The sequence below is a fragment of the Pogona vitticeps genome, chromosome 4 (genome assembly GCF_051106095.1).
Source record: "Pogona vitticeps strain Pit_001003342236 chromosome 4, PviZW2.1, whole genome shotgun sequence".
NCBI lineage: Eukaryota > Metazoa > Chordata > Lepidosauria > Squamata > Agamidae > Pogona > Pogona vitticeps.
Genome location: NC_135786.1, coordinates 10,455,509 through 10,481,885, shown reverse-complemented (window position 1 = coordinate 10,481,885; position 26,377 = coordinate 10,455,509). Strand labels below are relative to the sequence as shown.

The 26,377-nt window shown below is 44.0% G+C and overlaps 1 protein-coding gene across 2 annotated transcripts in view; it reads right to left on the bottom strand.

Annotated features, from left to right (window-relative positions):
• The window catches only part of CABLES2 (Cdk5 and Abl enzyme substrate 2), a 69,346-nt gene that overhangs the window by 16,885 nt on the left and 26,084 nt on the right, over nucleotides 1-26,377 (bottom strand). The window contains exons 2-6 of one of the 2 annotated variants that reach the window (XM_078392113.1): nucleotides 17,393-17,464; nucleotides 17,096-17,188; nucleotides 15,188-15,265; nucleotides 9,362-9,470; nucleotides 7,348-7,513 (exon numbers count right to left, since the gene is read on the bottom strand). In XM_078392113.1, coding sequence (XP_078248239.1) covers nucleotides 7,348-7,513; nucleotides 9,362-9,470; nucleotides 15,188-15,265; nucleotides 17,096-17,188; nucleotides 17,393-17,464 — 518 coding nt within the window. The remainder of the gene's footprint in view (nucleotides 1-7,347; nucleotides 7,514-9,361; nucleotides 9,471-15,187; nucleotides 15,266-17,095; nucleotides 17,189-17,392; nucleotides 17,465-26,377) is intronic. The other variant, XM_072996761.2, reaches the window with a different exon arrangement.

Sequence of the window (26,377 nt, the reverse complement as noted above, 5' to 3'; positions counted from 1 at the left end):
AAGAGAGGTTAGATATCTTACATCTATCCCCTCTTCTAGTCCTACTCCCAACCAGATGGTATCAGGTGACCATATCAGCAAACCCTCAAGCCACACGGTGCTGTTGATGAACGCCAGGTCAGTACAAAATAAAACTGCCCTCATGTGTTTAGTCGTTTAGTCGTGTCCGACTCTTCGTGACCCCATGGACCAGAGCACGCCAGGCCCTCCTGTCTTCTACTGCCTCCCGGAGTTGTGTCAGGTTCATGTTGGTTGCTTCGCAGACACTGTCCAGCCATCTCATCCTCGGTCGTCCCCTTCTCCTCTTGCCATCACACTTTCCCAACATCAGGGTCTTTTCCAGGGAGTCTTTTCTTCTCATTAGATGGCCAAAGTACTGGAGCCTCAGCTTCAGGATCTGTCCTTCCAGGGAGCACTCAGGGTTGATTTCCTTTAGAACTGATAGGTTTGTTCTCCTTGCAGTCCAGGGGATTCTCAAGAGCCTCCTCCAGCACCACAATTCAAAGGCATCAATTCTTCGGCGGTCTGCTTTCTTTATGGTCCAGCTCTCACTTCCATACATCACGACAGGAAAAACCATAGCTTTGACTATTCGGACTTTTGTTGGCAAGGTGATGTCTCTGCTTTTCAAGATGCTGTCCAGATTTGTCATCGCTTTCCTCCCAAGAAGAAGGCGCCTTTTAATTTCAGGGCTGCTGTCTCCATCTGCAGTGATCATGGAGCCCAGGAAGATAAAATTTGACACTGCCTCCATATCTTCCCCTTCTATTTCCCAGGAGGTGATGGGACCAGTGGCCATGATCTTAGTTTTTTTGATGTTGAGTTTCAGACCGTTTTTTGCACTCTCCTCTTTCACTCTCATTACAAGGTTCTTTAATTCCTCCTCACTTTCTGCCATCAGAGTGGTATCATCTGCATATCGGAGGTTGTTGATATTTCTTCCGGCAATCTTAATTCCGGCTTGGGTTTCTTCCAGTCCAGCCTTCCGCATGATGTATTCTGCATATAAGTTAAATAAGCTGGGGGACAATATACAGCCTTGCCATACTCCTTTCCCAATTTTGAACCACTCAGTTGTTCCATGACCAGTTCTAACTGTTGCTTCCTGTCCCACATATAGGTTTCTCAGGAGACAGATAAAGTGGTCAGGCACTCCCATTTCTTTAAGAACTTGCCATAGTTTGCTGTGGTCCACACAGTCAAAGGCTTTCGCATAGTCAATGAAGCAGAAGTAGATATTTTTCTGGAACTCTCTGGCTTTCTCCATAATCCAGCGCAAGTTAGCAATTTGGTCTCGAGTTCCTCTGCCTCTTCGGAATCCAGCTTGTACTTCTGGGAGTTCTCGGTCCACATACTGCTGAAGCCTACCTTGTAGGATTTTGAGCATAACCTTGCTAGCGTGCGAAATGAGTGCAATTGTACGGTAGTTGGAGCATTCTTTGGCACTGCCTTTCTTTGGGATTGGGATGTAGACTGATCTTTTCCAATCCTCTGGCCACTGTTGAGTTTTCCAAACTTGCTGGCATATTGAATGTAGCACCTTAACAGCATCATCTTTCAAGATTTTAAATAGTTCAACTGGAATGCCATCACCTCCACTGGCCTTGTTGTTAGCCAGGCTTTCTAAGGCCCACTTGACTTCGCTCTCCAGGATGTCTGGCTCAAGGTCAGCAACTACATTGTCTGGGTTGTCCGGGATATCCACATCTTTCTGATATAATTCCTCCGTGTATTCTTGCCACCTCTTCTTGACGTCTTCTGCTTCTGTTAGGTCCCTCCCATTTTTGTCTTTTATCATGTTCATCTTTGCGCAAAATGTTCCTCTAATATGTCCAATTTTCCTGAACAGATCTCTGGTCTTTCCTTTTCTGTTATCTTCCTCTATTTCTTTGCATTGTTCATTTAAGAAGGCCCTCTTGTCTCTCCTTGCTATTCTTTGGAAGTCTGCATTCAAGTTTCTGTAACTTTCCCTATCTCCCTTGCATTTTGCTTCCCTTCTCCTCTCTGCTATTTCTAAGGCCTCGTTGGACAGCCACTTTGCTTTCTTGCATTTCCTTTTCTTTGGGATGGTTTTCGTTGCTGCCTCCTGGACAATGTTACGAGCCTCTATCCAAAGTTCTTCAGGCACTCTGTCCACCAAATCTAGTTCCTTAAATCTGTTCTTTACTTCCACTGTGTATTCATAAGGGATTTGGTTTAGATTATACCTGAGTGGCCCAGTGGTTTTTCCTAATCTCTTCAGTCTAAGCTTGAATTTTGCTATGAGAAGCTGATGATCAGAACCGCAGTCAGCTCCAGGTCTTGTTTTTGCTGACTGTATAGAGCTTCTCCATCTTTGGCTGCAGAGAATATAATCAATCTGATTTCGATATTGCCCATCTGGTGATTTCCATGTATAGAGTCGCCTCTTGTGTTGTTGGAAAAGAGTGTTTGTGATGACCAGCTTATTCTCTTGACAAAACTCTATTAGCCTTTGTCCTGCTTCGTTCTGAACTCCAAGGCCAAACTTCCCTGTTGTTCCTTTTATCTCTTGGCTCCCTACTTTAGCATTCCAGTCCCCTAGAATGAGAAGAACATCTTTCTTTGGTGTCAGTTCTAGAAGGTGTTGTAGATCTTCATAGAATTGTTCAATTTCAGTCTCCTCAGCAATGCTGGTTGGTGCATAAACTTGGATTATTGTGATGTTGAATGGTTTGCCTTGGATTCGTATTGACATCATTCTATCATTTTTGAGATTGTATCCCATTACAGCTTTTCCCACTCTTTTGTTGACTATGACGGCTACTCCATTCCTTCTACGGGATTCTTGTCCACAATAGTAGATATGATAATCATCTGAGCTGAATTCGCCCATTCCTGTCCATTTTAGTTCATTGATGCCCAGGATGTCGATGTTTATTCTTGCCATCTCCTGTTTGACCACCTCCAGCTTCCCAGTGTTCATAGATCTTACATTCCAGGTTCCTATGCAGTATTTTTCTTTGCAGCATTGGATTTTCCTTTCACTTCCAGGCACGTCCACAGCTGAGCGTCCTTTCGGCTTTGGCCCAACCACTTCATTAGCTCTGGAGCTACTTGTACTTGTCCTCCGCTCTTCCTCAGTAGCATGTTGGACGCCTTCCGACCTGAGGGGCCCATCTTCCAGCGTCATATCTTTTAGCCTTTTGTTTCTGATCATGGGGCGTTCTTGGCAAAGATACTGGAGTGGCTTGCCATTTCCTACTCCAGGTGGATTGCGTTTAGTCGGAACTCTCCACTATGTCCTGTCCGTCTTGGGTGTCCCTGCACGGCATAGCCCATAGTTTCTCTGAGTTACTCAAGCCCCTTCGCCACGACAAGGCAGCAATCCATGAAGAGGTAGCAATCCATGAAGAGGCACGGTGAAGAGGCATGATGTAATTCTGGATGAGGGGGCTGACCTGGCGTGCATTACTGAGACCTGGGTGGGAGAGGAGGGTGGTGTTCCCCTCTCCCAGCTGTGTCCGCCTGGGTACTCGGTCCAGCACCAAGGTCGCTCGGAGGGTCGGGGAGGGGGAGTTGCTATAGTCTATAGGAGTTCGATCTCCTTGACCAGGCTTCCTATCCCTTTGAGAGGAGGTCTCGAGGGCCTGTATTGTGTGTTGGGCTCGCGAGACAGGTTAGGGATTCTGTTGGTGTACCGCCCACCCTGCTGCGTACCAACAGTCTCCCTGCCTGAGCTGACGGAGGTAGTCTCGGACCTGGTGTTGAGGACTCCCAGGCTGTTGGTGCTGGGGGACCTCAACATTCACGCCGAGGCTCCCTTGACTGGGGCGGCTCAGGACTTCATGGCCACCATGACAACCATGGGGCTGTCTCAATGTGTCATCAGCCCAACGCATGAGAAGGGCCATACCTTGGACCTGGTTTTCTCAACGGGACTGGAAGATGGTGGTTTGGATGTGGAGGGGTTGGTTGTGACCCCATTGTCATGGTCAGACCACTTCCTGGTCAAGTTTAGTCTATTAGCTTCTTCTTCCCTCTGCAAGGGTGGGGGATCTATTAAGATGATCCGCCCTCGGAGACTAATGGATCCAGATGGATTCCTGAATGGTCTGGGGGATTATCCGTCTGATATGGTCGGCGCTCCTGTCGAAGCTCAGGTCACCCTATGGAATAAGGAGATGACCCGGGCTGTTGACACGATTGCGCCTAAGCGCCCTCTCCCTGCTCGCCGAGCCCAGACAGCCCCTTGGTATACTTCTGAACTGCGGGCGATGAAGCGAGAGGGGAGACGGCTGGAGCGCAGGTGGAGGAAATCCCGCTGGGAGTCCGACCGAACACGACTTAGAGCCCATTATCGGGCCTATTTCGTGGCAATACGGCTGGCGAAACGGCAATATTTCTCCAGCCGTATTGCTTCCTCAGAATGTCGTCCAGCCGAGCTGTTTCGGGTGGTCCAGGATCTTCTTCAACCGGGAAATCCGGTGGAGGTCCTGGACTGCTCATCAGCTCGCTGTGATGAGTTTGCAATCCATTTTGAGGAAAAAATTGCTCAGATTCGCAGTGGGTTGGACTCCACAGTTACTGCAGAATCAGAGGATGTGTCCAGCGCACCGTGCTTTGGTCAGGTATTAATGGATGAGTTTCAATTGTTGAGACCTGAGGATGTGGACAGGGTGCTTGGATCTGTCCGTTCTACCACAACTCCGCTCGACCCTTGCCCATCCTGGCTAATTAGAAGATCAGCCAGGGGGGTTCGCACCTGGGTCCAGGAGGCCGTGAACGCCTCTTTGAGAGAGGGAGTGGTCCCTACCACCTTGAAAGAGGCGGTAATTCGACCACTCCTTAAAAAGCCAAACCTGGACCCAAGGCTGGTGGCTAACTACCGACCAGTAGCGAACCTCCCTTATTTGGGCAAAGTGTTGGAGCGGGTTGTGGCTGGGCAACTCCAGGCGCCGCTGGATGAAACGGATTTTCTGGATCCATTTCAATCGGGTTTCAGGCCGGGTTTTGGTACAGAGACTGCCTTGGTCGCCCTGTACGATGACCTTTGCCGGGAGAGAGACAGGGGGAGTGTGACCCTGTTGATACTCCTGGACCTCTCAGCGGCTTTCGACACCATCGACCATGGTGTCCTTCTGGATAGGCTGGCTGGGTTGGGAGTTGGGGGCACTGTTTTACGGTGGTTCCGCTCCTTCCTGGCTGACCGTGTCCAGAGGGTGGTGCTGGGGGACAGTTGCTCTGCCCCATGGCATTCATGTCATGGGGTTCCTCAGGGCTCGATACTGTCCCCCATGCTGTTTAACATCTACATGAAACCGCTGGGAGAGGTCATCAGGAGGTTTGGGCTGAGGAGTCAGCAATATGCTGACGACACTCAGCTCTACCTCTCGTTTTCCACCAATCCAGGTGAGGCGGTTTCTGTCCTGAACTCGTGTCTGGACCTGATAATGGACTGGATGAGGGTCAATAAATTGAAACTCAATCCAGACAAGACGGAAGTGCTGTTAGTGGGTGCTTCGCCAGACAGGCTGGAGGGCCATCTCCCTGCCCTGAATGGGGTTACACTCCCCCTAAGGGACAGGGTCCGCAGCTTGGGGGTGCTCCTGGACCCCAGTCTAACACTGGAAGCCCAGGTGGACTCGGTGGCCAGGGGCGCCTTCCTCCAGCTGCGGAAACTATACCAGCTACGGCCCTACCTGGACGAGCGGAGTCTCATGACAGTTACACATGCACTGGTAACATCCCGTATAGATTACTGCAATGCGCTTTACGTGGGGCTGCCTTTGAAGACGGTCCGGCGACTGCAACTGGTTCAGAATCGAGCGGCGCGGCTGGTGAGTGGTGTGGCCGCCAGGGACCATATCAAGCCGATTCTGTACAAGTTACATTGGCTACCAGTTGCTGCCCGGGCCCAATTCAAAGTGCTTGTTTTGACATATAAAGCCCTAAACGGCTTGGGCCCTGGATACCTGAAGGACCGCCTCCTTCCATATGAGCCTACCCGGCAATTAAGATCTAGCCAGGGGGCCCTTTTGAAAGAGCCATCCCTCAAGGAGGTAAGAGGGATGGCTTGCAGACAAAGGGCCTTTTCGGCAGCTGCCCCCAGACTATGGAATGCCCTCCCAACTGAGATTCGTCTGGCGCCGACACTGATGACATTTCGGCGCCAGGTCAAAACCTTCCTGTTCCAGAAGGCTTTTAACTGAAATAATATTAACTGTGGGTCTGATGGCAATTTTATATATATTTTAATTGTATTTTAATTGTACATATCTTTATTGTATTTTAAATGCTGTAAGCCGCCCAGAGACCTTTGGGTAGTGTGGGCGGCATATAAATTAAATAAATAAATAAATAAATAAATAAATATTCTGTAAAGGAATAACAGCATTGAAACTATCCTGTTAATATTCTTATTTACCAGCATTTGTGCTACCACTACTAATGATTATGGAACCATTGAATGCTTTAAATTACTGTACAAGAAGCAGAATTTCAGTTCTTACTTTTAATCCAGCCTTCTTCAGCAAAACCTATTTCTGACTATATTCTATCTCTCCCCTCCTGCCACTTGCTGGTATAATTACTCCAACAGCACATATGGTAAAACCCCATATGGTAAAACTGCATATGGTAAAACCCCCATATCCACAGGAGTTTGGTCCCAAGCTGTACCATGGATACAGTGAACACTATATATATATAGTACATAGGTAAAGGTTCCCCTTGACAATGTGTCCAGTCATGTCTGACTCTAGGCGGCGGCGCTCATCTTCGTTTCCAACCCATAGAGCTAGCGTTTTGTCCGCAGACAATCCTCCATGGTGACATGGCCAGCTCGACTAGACATTGAACGCCATTCACCTTCCCACCGAGGTGGTACCTATTTATCTAGTTGCATTTTTGCATTTTGCATGCTTTTGAACTGCTAGGTTGGCGGGAGCTGGGACAAGTGATGGGGGCTCACTCCGTCACGTGGATTCGATCTTATGACTGCAGGTCTTCTAACCTTGCAGCATAGAGGCTTCAGTGGTTTAACCTTGCAGCATAGAGGCTTCAGCGGTTTAACCTGCAGCACCGCCACGTCCCTATATAGTACATAAAGCACGGTAAAAGAAAAAGAAATGTAGGGGGGAAAAAGCCTATTTTCACATGCATTACCAGAAATGGCCAATAGAGGGTGCCAGAGACTATGCTATGTGTTCTTCACTAACAAGCATTCATAGTACAGTCTCTGACTGTGGCTGATTCTGGTAATACAGTTTTTTCTGCATTTTTTTCTTTCATTAGTTTTAATATTTTCAGACCGTGGATAAATGAAACCGTGGGTATAGTGGTTCTACAGTGTGTAAAAGAAGAAAATAAAGGACAGAAAGTGCTTACCAATATCTGCTGTGGACGGTATTGTTTTGGCTGTAGTAGTTTTGTACCTTGAACTTCCAGCACTTCGTGGGGCAGCAACTCGACACATAGGAGCAGCACCATGGCCATCGTTTTTGCGGCCAACAAGAGCGTTGGTTGGATACAAGAACTTTGCATAAGACACCACCTGCAAGACAATCAGTCCTGTTAACATTGACCACACACAGTTGGCCAATGGTTTTCATAGGGGGTGTCTAAGTCTCTTACGTTCAAAATCACTTCTCTTCACAGAAAGAGAAGTCATTAGGAGTCATTCTGAAGATACAGTAATTCCACTCCTTAGGCTTATTGTTAGACTTTAAAACAAAGCAATGATCTGGGGAGCACGAAAGAGCCATTTGAAAAAAGATACACAATTCTGTTGCTGCCATTTTCAAAGTTGGATTCTGTTCGCAACAAGACAAGTCCAATGAAGGCCAGTTCTGTCTTGAAATCTACTTCAGAAAATGTTGTTGGATCTCAAGTGACATTTCAACAACATCCTGACCGTTCTCCAACTGGGATTCTCAGAACTTGACAGAAGGGAAGTGTTGTTGAATTGGACAAATAATACAGGTAACTAGGCCCGCTTTCCAAGAGCACATTTTCCTACTGTAAGTAGACTTCTTCAGTCACAGTTTAAGCAGCAGAAAGAGGCTTAATGGCTGCAAAATCAAACACACGTTCCTCACCTCTGATTTCATAGGTGGTGAGAAATAACTACAAAACATACCTGCTCAGACTGAGATTTCGGCAAGAAACAAGTCTGTTCGAACATAGCTGATGAACCCATCTGAATTTCCTAACTAGTGGACAAAGAGTAGCCTTGTGGGGTTCCAGCCTCATGCTGTTTGCTTTGGAGAAAGTGATGTTGCTTTCAGGACAATCTGCACTACCCCTTTATAGCAATCTGGTATAAATCTGAATCCCTTTTGACTGCCGTAGCTCCATACTCTGGATTCCTAGGAGTTGGAGTTGGATAACATGGTTGCAAGAAAGATCTTCTGTAAACAGGACAGACATGAGGAACTATTCCAGAATGGAACGGACTATCTCAGAAGGTGATGGGTACTCCTTCGTTGAAGGCTTAAAAAAAAAAAAAATTGGATAACCACTCGTCAAAAATGCCTTCGCTGCAGACTTCCTGCTTCAACAAGGGCTTTGACCCAGTGGTCTTTTGTGGCCTCTTGCAGCTCTAGAACTCAGCGATTCTGTGATTAGAAGTCTCTGCATTAGAGAACTGCAGTAGAGCTCTCTAAAAGAAAATCCTAAGTACTTCACCCAATACAAATCCAAAAATTCTGTAGGTTGGAGTCATGATATAGTTAAAGGTACATAGTGTGCTGTTCAGAGATACACCAGGACCTCATCTTGTTCAACTGTGTTGAGGTACATAGTGTGGTTCCTCCAAAAGAAATATATGATGCCCTGGACAACTGCCCACCATTTGAGGAGCAAAATACCATCTAATCCTCACGAAATAATACCAGTTGAACTTTGGTTAGAACTTCAGAAGACTTGAGTTTTCTCCCAGATAGCATCCGCATGAGCTGAGAATCAATGGCAAGGCGGACCCAATACAAAGGAAGGGCTCAAGGGAATATAAATAACCATTATTCCCCGTTTTTATTGAAACCTCAACAGATGGGAAACCCTGACATCTGACTGTTCAGTCTGGAGGCACGCAGTGCATCACGGCCTCTCCCAATTTGAAGAGACCCTTGTCCAGCAGGCCGAGGCAAAGAGGAAGTCACAAAAGCAGCAAAACCAGGGAGCTGGACAGGGGATAGATTGTATTTGTCTTCAGTGTGGAAGAGATTGTCACTCTCGAATTGGCCTCTTCAGCCACACTAGACGCTGTTCCAAGTCCTCCATACAGAGCATGTTACCATAGTCTTTTGAGACTGAAGGATGCCTAAGCTAAATATTGAAACAGCCCCAGGCTCACATTTTCTAAACTTTAGCACAGATCTGCAAAACAGAAAGGCTTCCTTACCTTGCCGTCTGCTCCCAGCTCAACTCCTTCCATTCCTAGCACCATCTCAGAGGAGACAGAAACGCCACCAGAAGGGTGTCTTTGTTTCGGCCCGTCGATTCTCAGTTCACTGTTAAGGGCAGAATTGGCGAGACAAGAATGAAAGTTGCTTCTTCTTATCCTAGCTAAAAACCATCTCTGTAGCTTTTAAAAAAACAAAACAAAACAAACCCACACACATTTAGAGACTGGAAGGGCAATTCCCACGTCTTTGCTCCCATAAACATCTGCTTTAAAATTAAAAAAAAAAAAAAGACTAAAGAAATAAAATCTCGCTCGGTGAACCAGCAAAGAGGATGCAAGCGAAGGCCAGAGTATTTCCTATTTTTAAAATGATTTTGATGTGAGGCTAATTCATGCCCTTGCATATACAATGCTCACGCCACAAGCAATTCCCACCATAAGATATGTCTCCAAAGCAGACAGCTTATGCATGACGAAATCTGTGAACTGTGATATGGGGGGGGGGGGCGTATAAGGAATTCCGACAGAGAAAACATGAAGTGTCCACACTGCAGATTGCACAAAAATGCAGAGCGAGCTATAGGAGTTCATTTGTTAAAAGCAAGATCCACAAACTGGTTTTGGTCTTCTATTTTTTTAAAAAATAATACAATTAGGAGTCATGCTGGATCAGGCCAAAAGTCTCTCTAGTTGAGGGTTCTGTTCACACACAGTCAATTACAGTCGTGCCCCGCTTTACGATTACCCCGCATTACAATGAATCTGCTTCACAACGACGTTTTTGTGATCGCTTTTGCAATCGCAAAACGATGGTCTTAATAGGTTTTTTTCGCTTTGCGATGATCGGTTCCCTGCTTCGGGAACCGATTCTTCGCAAAACAATGTTTTTTGTAACAGCTGATCGGCGGTTTCAAAATGGCCACAGGGTAATTAAAATGGCTCCCCGCTGTGTTTAGGGACGGCTTCTTCGCTTTACAGGCACCGAAAATGGCCGCTGTATGGAAGATCTTCACTGGACTGTGAGTTTTTAGCCCACTGGAACGCACTGAACGGTTTTCAATGCATTTCAATGGGCTTTTTATTTTCACTTTACGACATTTTCACTTCACAGCGATTTTCCTGGAACGGATTATCGCCATTAAGCGAGGCACCACTGTAGTTGCCTGTGAAAAACCTGTGAAAAGAACCTGAGAGCCACAGACCCCCTCCCACTAACAAGTTATATACAGAGGTATTCTGCATCTGGTACTGGTGGAAACAGATATCCACTACGACAGTTGTCACTGATAGCTACATCCTCCATGACTTTCTTGAGTCCTTTTAAAAGATGTCCAAGTTGGCATAACTTGGTTTTAGGGCCACGAATTTCATACTTTAAATATGCACTGTGACGAAAAGCACCTCCATTTATCTGTCTTGTCTCTCCCACTATTTTAACTTCAGTACCCCAGGTTGAGATGAGAGAAAGAAAGAGGGAGAATCTTCTTTCTTCACACCATGGATAGATTTCTCTCTTGCTATCATGGTTCTCTTTGCTCGCCTTTTAAGACAGGCTGAATAGTTCCAAGTAACCTTTGCCCACATGCATGCTGCTCCAATACCTAGATCATTTTGCAAGAACATAGGTGGTTTAATTCCTCAACTATCATGAACAGGAGAGTGTTCAAGTCCTGTAGATTTCTTTTTAAGACTAGGGATTTCAATACATTTGTAGGGTGGCTTGGGTCCCTTAGTTGGAAGAAAGGAGGCGTACAAATGAAAATGACAGACAGATGCTAGCTGGATAGCTCAGTGGTTTAGATATCTGTCTGTGGAGCCAGAGTTCAATTGGGAGTTCAATTCCCCACTATGCCTCCTGTGAGTATAGCCAGCCTGGGTGGCCTTGGGCAAGCTGCACTAGTCCCGGAGAGCCCCCAGAATGGAATGGTAAGCCACTCTGGAGTCTTCTCTACCTGGAAAAGGACCACCGTTAAGTCAGAATCAACTTGATGACACATGATTATTATTATAAGACAGACGGACAGACGTGGAGGGAAGGAGAGAAACAGGAAAGTCCAGGAGGCTACAACTGAAAGAACTGTTTCAGACGGGTTGATATTAGATTTTATCACAGATCATACAGCATCAGTGGTCTTTTTCTCCATTTCTCCAGAGGAATAGATATGGGCCATTCAGTAAATTCTCCTGTCACTGTGCTAGAAATGCAGAAAGACAATGGACTGTATCCTTTGAGGGTATATTTGGCACTACCACCCTAATTGATCAAGAAATGTCAACATCTAGCCAGGATGATTTTAGAACTGTAACTCTGCAATGCCCAGCTTGATTTAAAATCCTACAGGCCTTCATCTATGTTCAGTTATTTTAGAGGTCCTACAGAGGTACGACCCACTCAATTTTTTTAAAATTTTGTACATGGATAGAGACGGTCACTTCGTATTCGTATCTCGGGGAGATGAATACAAACCGCAACATCGTTGGTGCTACAGAGACCCAGTTCCCTCCTCCAGAATTGGTTGGCTCACTCACCAAGTCTCCATGTGGTGCTGTAGTGGGCCAACCAGTTCTGTTGGAGGGAACTGGGTCCCCGCAGCACCTGGATTTATACAGTTTGTATTCATACCCCCAAGATACAAAAATGAAGCACCCATCTCTACACATGGATGTTATTTCCTTAAAAAACCTTTTTTGGCTGTTGCCCTTTCCTATACCTTTTCAAGCTCTACAATATTGTACAGTGGTGCCTCACTTAACAATTACCTCATTAAACGACGAAACTGCTTTACGATGAAGTTTTTGCGATCGCTATTGTGATCGCTATACTATGTTCCTATGGGGAAAATTCGCTTAACGATGATCGGTTCCCTGCTTCAGGAACCGATTTTTCGCTAGACGACGATTTTAAAACAGCTGATTGGCAGCTCTAAAATGGCCACCCGCTGTGCAAAATGGCTCCCCGCTGTGCTTTAGGACTGATTCCTCACTTTACAGGCACTGGAAAATGGCTACCCTATGGAGGATCTTCGCAAAATGAGCAGGTATTTCACCCATTGGAACGCATTGAACCTGTTTCAATGCACTTCAATGGGTTTTTTAATTTCGCGTGACGAGGATTTCACTTAACAGCGATTTGAACAGAATGAATTATCCTTGTCAAGCGAGGCACCACTGTACCTCTCTTTAGGTACAATGAGCAGACCTGTACATGACATTCCAGATATGATCACATGATAGATCTGTAGAAAGGCAGTTGATATTTGCAGTTTTATTCTCAATTATTTTTCCAAGGACGCCCAACCTTTTTTTAAACAACTGCAACACAAGAGGCTGATGTTTTCATAAAGCTTCCTAATACAGCCCCCCATTTTCTTGGCTAGACATTTCCAGCTCAGAATTTTTGCTGCCAACATTTTTCACTTTATGCTGGTGTACGGCGAATTGCATTGCCATTTTAATGCCTGTCCGCCCGGTTGGCTTTGATGTTGAGTTCTAAGAGATCCGTCCCAGGTTGTGAGCCAAGAATTGGAAGAGCATGTATTAGTATCTACATCTTACCAACAAGACATGAAAGATAGCAAAGGTTATATTCATGTCCCCATATTATTAATGACTAGGCTAATCTGAGCATAGATTTACACAGCCTTCTGAGATTTTTAACAGGCGTCAGTGTTCATAACAGCCCTACATGGTATCTCTCCCTGTTCCAAATGCAATTCTGATCGTCTGTTTAGTTTTCAGCAAAGCCGACCTCTTTGGAGCAGCCTTGCAGTTTTCCCATCAAGCCAGAAAGAAGTTTCTCATAGTCTATTTATAGAAGACATGTCCATATGTGGATTTTGGTTCCTCTGCTGTGGTCCAGGAACTCCACTGGCAAAAAGACGTCTTTTCTTTTATCTTTTTGGGGTTGGGCACAGATGATTGAGTTTTACACATGCAGAAGGATCTGGAAGGTGTTTGCAGGTTAGAGCAGGAATGATCAATGGGGAGTTAGTAAGTGAATTTCTTATTTTCCCCATTTTCCTGATTGAATGTTAATGTAACCCAATGTGTCATTTGTGTTTTGGGAAAATCCAAACTATGCCAATTTGGATTTACAGTGGTGCCCCGCTTGACGACGATAATCCGTTCCACGAAAATTGCTGTTAAGCGAAATCGTTGTCAAGCCAAAAACAAACAAACAAACAAACAAAAATTGGAATGCATTGAAAACCGGTCAATGTGTTCCAATGGGGAAATATCTCATTGTTCAGCGAAGATTGCCCATAGAGAACCACCGAGCAGCTGTTTAAAATCGCTGTCTTCCGAAGCAGGGGTCCGGAAAGCAGCCATTTTGAGAAGGGAGGGAAGCCATTTTACAAGGGGAAGCCATTTTGCAGAGCCGGAAAAAATCATTGTTTAGTGAACAAACAGTTTGCGAAGCAGGCTCCTAATCAACATCAAGTGAAAAAACCCCATTGGAACCATCGTAAAGCGATTTCGACATCATGCGGGGTAAGTGTCAAGCGGGACACCACTGTATTTGTATACTGTACCTTTCTGCGTAGGGAAAAAAAAAAAGAAAGATTATCCTAGATCTACTTGGAAATAAATTTGTGGGTATACACACATCCCTGGTTCAACTCAGCCACTGATATAATGTAAAAGTCTGATTACATGCACTTTTACAGTGGGACTTACTTCTAAGCAAAGGTGCACACACTGCAGACTAAGAACCTAGAGGAACCTAATTTGGTAGCTTAATGTAATCCTTATAGGAGAAATGCCAGTGTACTGCACATTACAAGTTTTATTCTGTTATTCTCTGTACATTGTAGTTTATCTAGATATATAGAGAAGATGCTGTGAATTTATCCACATTGATCTGCGGCTGAATTCATATAAAAGTTGCAAAAGAACTCTCTAAAATTGTTCTCTAAAACTTCCAAAACCCACTGAAAGCCGGCTCATGTGACTCTATTTCGATCCACCACATACTGTACAACTACACGATTCAACTATAGTAGGACTGCAGTATCAGATTAGCTCCAAGCACACACCACCTTCCTGCAGTTGCCGAAAAATGTGGAAGCATCAAATGCTATACTGTACATTGCATGGCCTCTGGCTCCCTCTGGTGGCCACTTCTGGTAAACCCATCCTAGAAATAAATATTTCTGGGGTTTTTGAATTACTGTTTTCAGCCAGTGGATAAGTGAATCAGCGGATACTGATACCATGAATAGCAGGCTCCTACTATACTCTACTCTTCTTTCAAGAGTTAGTTTTCCAAAAGTGAAGCATCTTTTTGACAGAGTAATGCAGAAGCAAGTGGCAAGAACTCCAGCAGGGCAAGACCATATAGATGGGTGATACGGCACTGAAACCCAGGCCTACTGAATATTAGAAGCTTTGCAGAGCCCACTTTCTGAGCCAGCCTCACATTCCCCCATCTTCCTTTTTGTTGTTGTTGTTCAGTTATTAAGTTGTGTCCGACTCTTCGTGATCCCATGGACCAGAGCACGCCAGGCCCTCCTGTCTTCCACTGCCTCCCGGAGTTGGGTCAAATTCAAGTTGGTTGCTTCAATGACACTGTCCAAGCATCTCATCCTCTGTCATCCCCTTCTCCTCTTGCCTTCACACTTTTCGGCTAAAATCAGCTGCACTACAAACTTAGTTTTAGGATAGCGGAAAAAATGGAAACTTATCCAATTCAATACTTACGCAATAAACTCACTCGGTCCTGCAGCTCCCTCCCTTAAGAAAGGGGTGCCGTTTGTGAATGCAAGTGTGCAAGGTGGAAAAGATGGAACACTTTTAGCTTAACAAGAAGCAGAAACGACTCACCTGATCCGTAAGTTCTCCCCGTAAGGCAGGATCGAAAAAGCCACGCATAAAGTCCTTTTAGCACAAATTAATACTATCCTGAAAGGAGACACAGAGAGCATGGTGAACCAACCATCAATGGCATTATCATGTTCACAATCGGTCTCCCTAATAGCTATTTAATAAAAACCTAGGTTAGACGAGCTTTTTGTATGTAGCATTTGCTTAAGGAACAAAGCAACCTGGTTGCTTTTGATGTATGAATTAGACCCATTGCTCTCTCTCCCCCTCCTCCAAAACCTGGAAGATACTCACTGACTAATCATTGGTGCTAAATTGCCTTCAGTATAGTTTGTTACTTCTAAGGCATTTGTCAGACCTATTCATCTGTTACTTAAGCATGCTGAGACCACACACGGTGAGGGGAACATGTTATTCCATCAGAAAAATAGCTGGGATTCTGGCTCATGCGGAGGGACTACTCAGAAACAATAGCCATGAAACTGTTGCTTTCATGTGTTGAATGGCATGAAAGAAACAGCGGGGATGGCACATTCTGTTCAATGCATACGGGGGCTCCACGTAGCTAGATAATGAGCGAACAAGGTTATTTTATTACTCATTAATAAGTCACAGCCAGATTCTCAGTATATCATTATGTTTTTTCCATTTGTAAAAGGAATTCATTGCATGCTATTAGCTTACTGCCTGGTCATTTAAAAAAAATAAAGCCAGAAAAATACAGGGAAGCAACTCTGGTTCACTTTAGCAGCAAATTCTGATCCAGTGCCTTGAAAATACTTGAAGAAACAAAACAATACTTCCCATTCCACTTGGGAGTAGAACGAGAATGAACTTTGCAAAAATCCTGGCCAAAGTGCTTTAAAGATGTTCTTTAAAAGTAGTTTTAAAAAGTAACTATTACTTATAATGCCAAAAAGGAACTTTGTAACATTTATTGTTACTTTAAAAATGTAGCTAAATTACTTCTTTGTTACCACACACCCCCAGCAGCTGGTTACAAGCACAGGTAATACCAGGCAAATAGAGTAGGCACATTGGAATCACTGGAATTTATGGTAGAGTTGACTCATCCAATCCTCACGGATTGAATAGGCCTACTCTAGTGCAATTTATGATGCTAAGCAACAGGATTTCAGCCATTACCACTTTGTCTATTATCTCTCTCCTCTCCTGCCCATGGATAAGTATTCATACACTGCTTTAGCTGCAAATTATTCCACACGATGAATAAAAAGGGACAAATATTTCCCCATTTTTATTGGTCCCCCATATGAAGAGAGGGAAGGCTAGCCTTCCCTCTCTTCCTATGGCTTTCCATAGGGGCTATTTTTACATACAGCCCCCCTCCCCTTTTATATAAAAAATGTACACAGGTAGATATTTGGACCATCATCAGTGGACCATCGTTTGCCATAATTTGCTGAAAACTTACAAGAAGTCCTTCAGTTAAAGAAAAGCGACAGCTCTTAGCAGTCTACCAAATGCTGTACAGTACCCTATACTTCACTGGACTATAGTCTGTTTTATCAGACACCTGAAATGTTGTTATACAGAATGCCAGGTATATATAAATAATCTACCTAGCTAGAGTCTGGATTGTACACAGGTAAGATGTACAGAGGAAAATTAATTTTTTTAAAAAATCCTTATAGTGACATTTCTGTTACTAATAATGACATTATCTTAGTATTATTCATTAATTTTATTCTGTTTTATTTGACGTGGATGCGGATGACATTTGTATTTTCAACAAGAGTCTGGCAAATGGCCAACACTGATAAAGTGATATAGTCTTCCAAAGCACAAGCTATCATACATTTCTCACACTTTAAGATGCCACCGGACTCTGTTAGCTTTGCGGGAAAGGACGAATTTGCCCTTTGGAAAAGAGAAAGAAAAGGTTACCTGCTGTTCCTTGTATCATACTGCCTCATGTTCTTGATGAAATGCATCTTTTTCAAGCCTTTGTGTCTTGGAGATCCAGATATATGCTTGGTTCTACAATATAAGCGGGGGGGGGGAATACAAGTTAAGAGATCTGGAGGAGAAATAAACGAAGATAAAAAGGATGCGGATGTTAACAGAATGAACGTAACATGCAGGAGGACCTTAGGTATTTTGACTTGGTAAAGGGTGCAGGGGAGAGCAAGGGCTGGCCAAGCATGCAACGAGAGAAGGTTAATGCTGCTTTTGAACAAGTACCTTCGTACACTGGCACATTCCACTATGTCTTCTAAAAACTCTAGAGAGCAGCGCTGGGAGATAAAACGCCTTCTGCAAAAATGCACAACACCACGGAGAGCGAACAGCGTTAGTTCATGGCCTCTGAGATCAGCAAGCTCTCAGTACAACAGCATTCCCTAATGCCCTGCGCTTCAGCCTCCCCATAAACCTCTGAGAACATTCTACTTTTCAGGGCATGCTCTTAACACTGATCTGTCTCATGAGGGTCTTTCTAGGAAACCCTGTACAGTCGTGCCCCGCTTAACAATTACCCTGCATTACGACAAATCCGCTTCATGACGATGTTTTTGTGATCGCAATTGTGATTGCAAAACAATGTTTTAAATGGGATTTTTTCGCTTTGTGAAGATCAGTTCCCTGCTGCGGGAACCGATTCTTCGCATTATGATGATCAAAACAGCTGATCGTTGGGTTTTCAAAATGGCCACTGGGTGCTCAAAATGGCTCCCCGCTGTGCTTGGGGACAGATTCCTCGCTATACTGGCACCGAAAATGGCCACCGTATGGAGGATCTTCACTGGACGGTGAGTTTTTAGCCCATTGGAACGCATTAACCAGGTTTTAATGCGTTTCAATGGGTTTTTAATTTTTGCTTTACGACGTTTTCGCTCTACAGCAATTTTGCTGGAATGAATTAACGTCGTTAAGCGAGGCACCACTGTATATAGCAAAGAATTCTGGGACACATTAAAGGGTGCAAAAATTGGTCACGGGACCGTTGACCAGGTATATACTTTTCACATATCATGTGAAATGATAGGAAGTGAGAGCACACCTCAACAGACTTGGCAACGTCCAGGTACTGCACAGTACGGAAGAAGGGGAGACAACCCATCTTTCATGGAACCCTATCCACGATTATCTGTCTTCTCAGTGAGAGACTGCCAGAGCATACCAGTTAAAAGTCACAGGTCCAGACCAGCCCACTCAGAAAAAAAGACAACTACATTTCCACTAGTAAATAGCATTGTTGTCCTATGTTCTTCCAGTGTTTAGAGTCCAGTGTAATGAAAAAGGATAGATTTTTTTTTATAAACCTGAAGAAAACTCTTGGAAATGATTTTGTTATCTAATTTGGACTTCTAGCGGTGCGTCATGGATCAAAATATCCTGTAAAGAGAGGCTGCTATTTAAATACAGTTTTAACAATAGCCACCTACAGCATTTTCCCCATGACGTTTATTTCAAAAGGTGGAAGAAAGCAACTTTTATAGATAAAGCTTGCCTCAGATTTGTTGCTCAGGAGAGCTTGCCAGGACTGTAGGAAACCAGGACCCAAAAGCAAACAACCCAAGTGTACAGGATTGTTTACTCTGTGCTAAAATTGTGTTGTTCACGAACCCGACCCTAGGGCCAGAAAGCTTTACTGAAATACCCAACGCAGCAAACATACATTGTAAGTGAAGTGTCTAAAATGTGAATAAAGTGTTCACACTTGCTTATTCCTTCATCAATCAGAAACATGTTCAATACGTCACTTTTCCTAGCCATGTAGTTCAGCTGTTTTCAACAGACTAAACTCGTTTCTCCGTTAACCTGCTTGTTATTTACCATTTTTAGTTCTCTAAGGCCCTGCTTTAGTGTTTAGTCTAAGTCAAAATGTCCTGGATCCTCATTATAAGGGAATAGAGCTTAGGAAAACATGCATATCCTTGGCTGTTCTACATGTCTACACATCATCCGAATGGACCTTGAGACTAACAGTGTTCAGCTAACCACCTTTTGAAAGCCTCTGGTCTATAAATCACTTAAATTTGATTTAATTGAGGGATCTGGGGCTTGTAGCCCCTCCACCTCAAAAAACAATAGCCACCTTTTCCAAGATCTGAAAATAAATGATAATGATCCTCTAGGGACCACCGATGATTGCAGGCATATGACTCTAGGTACTTTCAGATGCAAAGCATGGGGTATACCACTGCGGTACAGCCCCTTCTCCTAAAATCTGCAGCTATGCAATATAAACCGACATTGGAGAAATAAACAAACCATCATGGATGGTGAATAAATAACAACCTCACTTTATTGAAGCACTCACAAACAGAACAGTCAGATAGCAAAATCCTTCATCGTATTCTAAAAATTAAATTGCCACTACTTCTTAATATTTGCAAAACTGTACACTGCCACCAGTCCATAAAAAATGAGTATTTTAAAAAATAATTCAAGCACCTGCAATGTTTTCTTAGATGTAAATAAGGACTGCAGATATATATCCTTTTGCTACCATGTTTCCCCCAAAATAAGATAGGGTCTTGTATTAATTTTTGCTCCCCCCCCCCAAAAAAAAACAAATCAGGGTTTATTTTCATGGGATTATTTTTCCATGTACAACACTCTACATTTATTCAGATACAGTCATGTCATCTTCTTCTGGTTGCTGCACAAGGGTGGAGGGTGGAGTTTCACTTAACTGGGGCTTATTTTTGGGGGGTAGGGCTTATATTACGAGCATCCTGAAAAATCCTACTAGGGCTTATTTTCAGGTTAGGCCTTATTTTCGGGGAAACAGGACATTATAACCCCATGTCCCAATGATTTTACTTTTGTTTTTAAAAATCATTCTTAGGTCTCAAGAAAATGACAACACTCGGAAAAATTTAAAGGGATCTTTAAAAAGGCTGGTTTTGTTCAACACTGAAGGGTGCACCCTTTTAAAAAAAACAACACACACAACCAATATATTACGACACACTGTGCCATCTCCCAGTTTCTGCTGTAGTAATCATAATCCTCATTTTATTGACTAATGGAATTATCTTAAGAACAAGTCACACTGGGTCAATAGAGTCGGATTAGCTTTTGATTTACAGTTTGTTAAACCATACTGCCTTGTTTCTGATGATTTCTCAGCAGTGTTCCATAGATTTATAATACAAGCCAAAAGAGAATAGAAAATTCTGCAGGAAAACGAGAAGATCAGAAGCCCACCAGGGGAACTGAACAACACTAGCCCAACAATACTAGCCATTTCTACCAACGCAATTCAGATCCGATATGCCTCAAAGTTTATTGCTTTACTAGAAGGCAAAATCCTTCACGACAGGGATGGGAAACTAGACCCCAGTGGATGTTTTTTGGTTTGTAAATTTTCAACATTCCTCACCACTGGCTCTGCTGGCTAGAACTATTTTGAGTTGTGAACAGTCACTTCCTCTCCCTCTACCCTGCCTTCTTGCTCGAAGACTTTGGGCAGGGGGTCTTGTGACCCCTGCACGAGCCTTTAAAGTTTGGAAAGTTTCTGCCACCAATCACCAGGTAATTGTTGGGAAATTCATTTATTTAGTTAATTTGTATACTGCACCAAATAGCAATAAACAGTACTCTGGGCGGTTTACATCCAGAGTTGAGTAAACATAAAGTAAAACAAATCATAAATATAGCCAGAAACAAACACAACATACAGTGGTGCCCCGCTTGATGACGATAATGCATTCCAGCAAAATCGCTGTTAAGCGAAATCGTCGTCAAGCGGGGAAAAAAAATCCCTATTGGAATGCATTGAAAACCGGTCAGTGCGTTCCAATGGGGGAAATACCTCATTGTTCAGCTAAGATTGCCCATAGAAAACCACCAATCTGCTGTTCTAATTTGCTGTAATGCGAAGCTTCCGTCCTGAAAGCAGCCATTTGGAGAAGGGAGGGAAGCCATTTTGCGGAGCCAGAAAAAACATCGTTTTGCGAACAAACAGTTCGCAAAGCAGGCTTCTAATCAATGTAAAGTGGATTTCCCCCATTGGAACCATTGTTTTGCGATCGCAATAGTGATCACAAAAATGTCATCATCCAGCGATTTCAACGTCATGCGGGGTAAGCGTCTAGTGGGGCACCACTGTATAATCAATTGAATAAATCAATGAAAACCAGATAATGGTGAATGGGCAGTCTAAAAGTAGCCGGTTATATTATGCTGAGAGGATCCTCTCAAAGACTTCAGTAAACATTCTTGTCCTGAGCATCCTCTTAAAGGTAGTAAGGGAGGTGGCCAGGCGTAGCTCCATCCAGAGCCCATTCTAAAAGGATGGGGCCACAACCAAGAAGGCCCCGTTTCTAGCTTATAACTTCTTGGCCTCACTCAGTGTGGAGACCTAGAGGAGTATGGCCTGTGATGAACTGGTGGTGTGGATGGATGTTATTAGAGAAAGATGCTCCAACAGGTACTGATGTCCCAAACCATGAAGAGCTTTATAGGTAAGAACCAGCACCTTGAATCTGGGCCCAGTACAACACAGACAGCTACTGCAGACTGACCAGAACCAGGGAAATGTGCTTGTACTTCTTTATATCCAACACCAGTCTGGCTGCCGCGTATTCTGTACCTGTTGGAGTTTCCGGGTCAGTTTCAAAGGGAAGCCCCATGAAGAGAGCACTACAGTAGTCAATCCTTGAGATCAGCAAGATCTTCCAGCTGCCCACCTTTAGGTAAGGATACCATGTTTCCTCGAAAATAAGACAGGGTCTTATATTAATTTTTGCTCCCAAAAATGCATTAGGCCTTATTTTCAGGGGATGTTTTATTTTTTTTTCATGTACAACCATCTACATTTATTCAGATATAGTCGTGTCATCTTCTTCTGGTTGCTGCACAAGGGTGGAAGGGTTTTCACTTCACTGGGGCTTACGTTTGCGTTAGGGCTTATACTACGAGCATTCTGAAAAATCCTACTAGGCCTTGTTTTCAGGTTAGGGCTTATTTCCGGGGAAATAGAGTAGAAGTGGACCAGTCAAAGCTGATTAAAGATTGACCTCATCATGGCTGCAATCTGGGGTTCCCATGATACGGCTGGATCCAGGAAAACACCCAGAGGAGCTACTGCTAGTGCCCTTGGGAGCCAGTGTGTGGCATAGATTTTGAAAGGTCTAGGATTCAAGAGACCAGGACTCAAATTCCTTTTTGACTATGGAAACTCACCGAGATACTGGTCAAAACCACTTCTTAAATGTCTCACATCTAGAAAACCCGATTAGGGTTTCTACAAGTTGGATGCAACTTGACATCATGTAACACACACTTGCAAAGCTTGCCCCACAACATGGCATCTAATACAGTGGTGCCTCGCTTAACAATTTTAATTGGTGCCCAAAAAAACATCGCTATTGGAAAACATCGCTAAGCGAAACGCGTTTTCCCATAGAGATGCATTGAAAACCGGATAATCCGTTCCAATGGGAACGGATTGCTGTCTTTAAGCGAAAATCGCCATAGGAAACATCGCTAAGCAAAACGCAGTTCCCCAATTGAAATGCATAGAAACCTATTCAATGCATTTCAATGGGGGAAAAATTACAACAAATTCAAAAAGAGTCAGAACAAAGTCAAATTAGTTTAACAAAGGGTTTATTAAGTACACTTATGATTTCAAGCATTCTAAACCTTTTAAAAACATTTTTAAACATTTAAAAGACAGCCAACACGAGACTGTCAAAACCATCATTAAGCGAAACAGGGGGACCCAAACTGTCATCGCTATGCGAAGCAAGGTCCCAAACATCGCTATGCGAAAATCGCCCATAGGAAACATCGTTAAACAGAGCGCAAGATCGCTCCGGAAAACTAATCGTTAAGCGATCACATCGTTAAACGAAGCAATCGCTAAGTGAGGCACCACTGTACAAGACAAAAACTGCCCTGTGAATGTAAGCAGCCAACCACTCCAGCGAGGAGGCAGGAAGATGAGTCTCCCTGCTCACTGCTCAGACAAAGGCAAAGCTGCCATGTCTAAGACCTTTTTGCTATTCAGCATCAAGGAACCCTACTTAGGGGAGGGGGAGATGCCTCAAGTATACAGAAATTATGTAATTATGAATATTTTGCCATAAAGAAAATCTTCTGTGCCAGGAGACATTGATGTCTTCGGCCTGCATAATTAGCACAGAGATCTACATATTCTGTTACTAATGGGCTGCTTAATTCAGCCTGCCCTTTTTTACACAGTAAAAGATGATGAAGCACCCTGGGGGGCCAACGGCTATTCTCTCACATGCCTGCTCCTTTCCCAGACGCTGGTTGCACAATGTCAAGCTTTTAAAATATTATATATGGAAGCCAAGAGTCTTTGGAGATTCAGGTCTCGCTCTGTTTCTTTCTGTAACACACTAAGCCCTGAATGCAGCAAATGAGCTGGTTCAAAACTAAGGAGTGCAAGGAGGAGGGTTTTGATAGCCTTGCACGGGGACAACACAATACAGCAAGTTGATTCTTTTCCCTGTGTGACAACAGCAGCAAGATCACTCTGAGATCAGAATTCTGTGCAGCCGGCAAACGAGATCCTCTCGGCAGAGAAATAAAGAGACCAACTAGATTCCACAGGGAACATTTTTTAGCTTTTCTTTCCAATGCTCACTTTGGTTATAGGGAATGGATACTGATGTATTCATGCCCCCCAAAAGTTGTGTGAATACTCCTGGTTATAATCAGGAACCAGTATACATTTTTTACAAAAATAATAATGTAAAAGGGTATGCTAGTTAAAGCTCCATTCTACCTGGCTGAAAAATAAACACATTAATCGAAAGATGAATCCACTTATTTAACGGAGCTTGTTACTTATTCGAGACTAGGGGTGGGCAACCAGCAAATCTCAACCCAACCATGTGCGATTCCCCAGCTGAACTTCCAAAGCTGGCTGCTAGCATCTGTCCAGACGTCTCTCAAGGATCACCCAGACCTATCAAAATGAGGGATAAACAGTCACAACCAACTGAAATCCCATTGACTTCAGTGGGTCTGCTCTAGATAGGATTACGTTTAGCCCTGTGTCATTGTGGATGCAAACACAGCAACAGCTATCCCCAGAACTAGTTTTAATGTTGCCTTTGTGCCTCGAGACGTGGTGGCGCTGCAGGCTAAACCGCAGAAGCCTGTGCTGCAGGGTCAGAAGACCAAGCAGTCGTAAGATTGAATCCACGCGACGGAGTGAGCGCTCATTGCTTGTCCCAGCTCCTGCCAACCTTGGGGTTCAAAAGCATGCAAATGCAAGTAGATAAATAGGGACCACCTCAGTGGGAAGGTAACAGCGTTCCGTGTCTAAGTCGCACTGGCCATGTGACCACGGAAGATTGTCTTCGGACAAAACGCTGGCTCTATGGCTTGGAAACGGGGATGAGCACTGCCCCCTAGAGTCGAACATGACTGGACAAAAATTGTCAAGGGGAACCTTTACCTTTACCTTTTGTGCCTTGAGACATTTTGTACAATCCTGAACATTTTTGCAACAAGGCGATCTGTCGGTTCTATAAATGTAAAAACAATGCTGTTCTGTCTCACTTAAAAAAAACACACACAAGTCAATACAAGCCCTTTCTTTTACCAATAAAAGAAAAAAGAAAAAAAGATCCTGAAAAATATGTTGCTATGAAAAGCAAAGTACTCCCTTCTTTATTGCACTGTGCTCTTCTAGAGCAGAGTGGCAAGTTGCGAGAGACACAGGCTGGTGAAACCTGAGATTTCCTCCCAGGGTAGCTTGTGCAACAGATCAGATAACACTTTCTAGCATCCAGATTGTGCGCTCAGCATGCAAAATTCTAGACATTTGGATATTCAAATCCACACAGCATGAAGAAATGCAGCAAGACCAGTGTTTCTGCGGCTTGAAGGTTCTTGCGATGGTGAGATTTTTTTTGTAACCCAAAGAAGGAAAAAGAAGGCTGCTTTTTCAAATGGGGGAAGGGGGGGACAGAGGCCAAACAATTACATAGCAGGTCCAATCCTGCAAACAAAACTCAAGCTTGGACAACTGTACACAAATATATTTAGACAACTCTCTACCCAGGACAAAGTGCATTTGCGGTTGATGTGCTTCAAGCATGATAGGACATTTTCAATCTTCAGAAAGGCACACAAATGGAATTACTAGGGAAACCAGCCAAGGCTTTTATCAGACTCTCAGCTGGCATACAGAAATAGGACATTTAGAATTGTTGGATAGCTCAGTGGTTTAGGTCTCTGGATGCGAAGCCAGAGGTTGGGGGTTCCATTCCCCACGGGGGTCTTCCTTAACAGGGGCTGGTCTCATGATCCATGGGGTCCATTCCGGCTCTGCAGTTCTAAGATTGCCATCATTACTATCACTTGATGTTTTCACATCTCTGGATAATCAGTCCTGGAAAGTCGTGAGGCACCAGAATAATGCTTTATTCTGAGGCCAATCAAGGCAGTGGTAGGCATGGCTCTTCATTCAGATTCAGATTAGGCACCCTTCAGTCTTGAGTGACTATGGGAACGTGCTCTGTATGGAGGTCTTGGAGCAGCATCTAGTGTGGCTGAGGAGGCCAATTCGAGAGTGACAATCTCTTCCACACTGAAGACAAGTCCAATCTGTTCCCTGTCCAGCTCCCTGGTTTTGCTGGTTACATGACTGCCACTTCATCTCGGCCTGCTGGACAAGGGTCTCTTCAAACTGGGAGAGGCCGTGATGCTACAGCTGCCTCCAGGCTGAACGCTCAGATGTCAGGGTTTCTCATCAGTTGAGGTCCGTTCCTAAGGCCTTCAGATCCTGCTTGCAGATCTCCTTGTATCGCGGCTGTGGTCTCCCTCTGGGGTGATTTCCCTGCACTAATTCTCCATATAGGAGATCTTTTGGAACCTCTTCATAATGCCCTGCATTCTACTGAAACTGGATTTCCCCTTCAGAATCTGCATTTGTATTTCCAGCGCCCCACTGCAACTTAAAGGAGCAGTATGGATGATCAGTTTAGAAGCAAAAGGGGAGAAGATACAACAGCCTACAAAGAAATTTGCCAGAATATGGCAGTAAAAAGAACATTCTCTGGATTCCCCCACAGTGAGCAGAAATGCCCAAATCCAAATGCCATCATGCAGCAATTTGAAGATATTGCAATACTCAGAAAGTCTTTTGGGACAGGCCCGTGGCAAATCTAATTGCAGCACAGATTAGAATCACAGGGTTTGCCTTGTATGACAAATAAATGTGTCAAGGCTCCC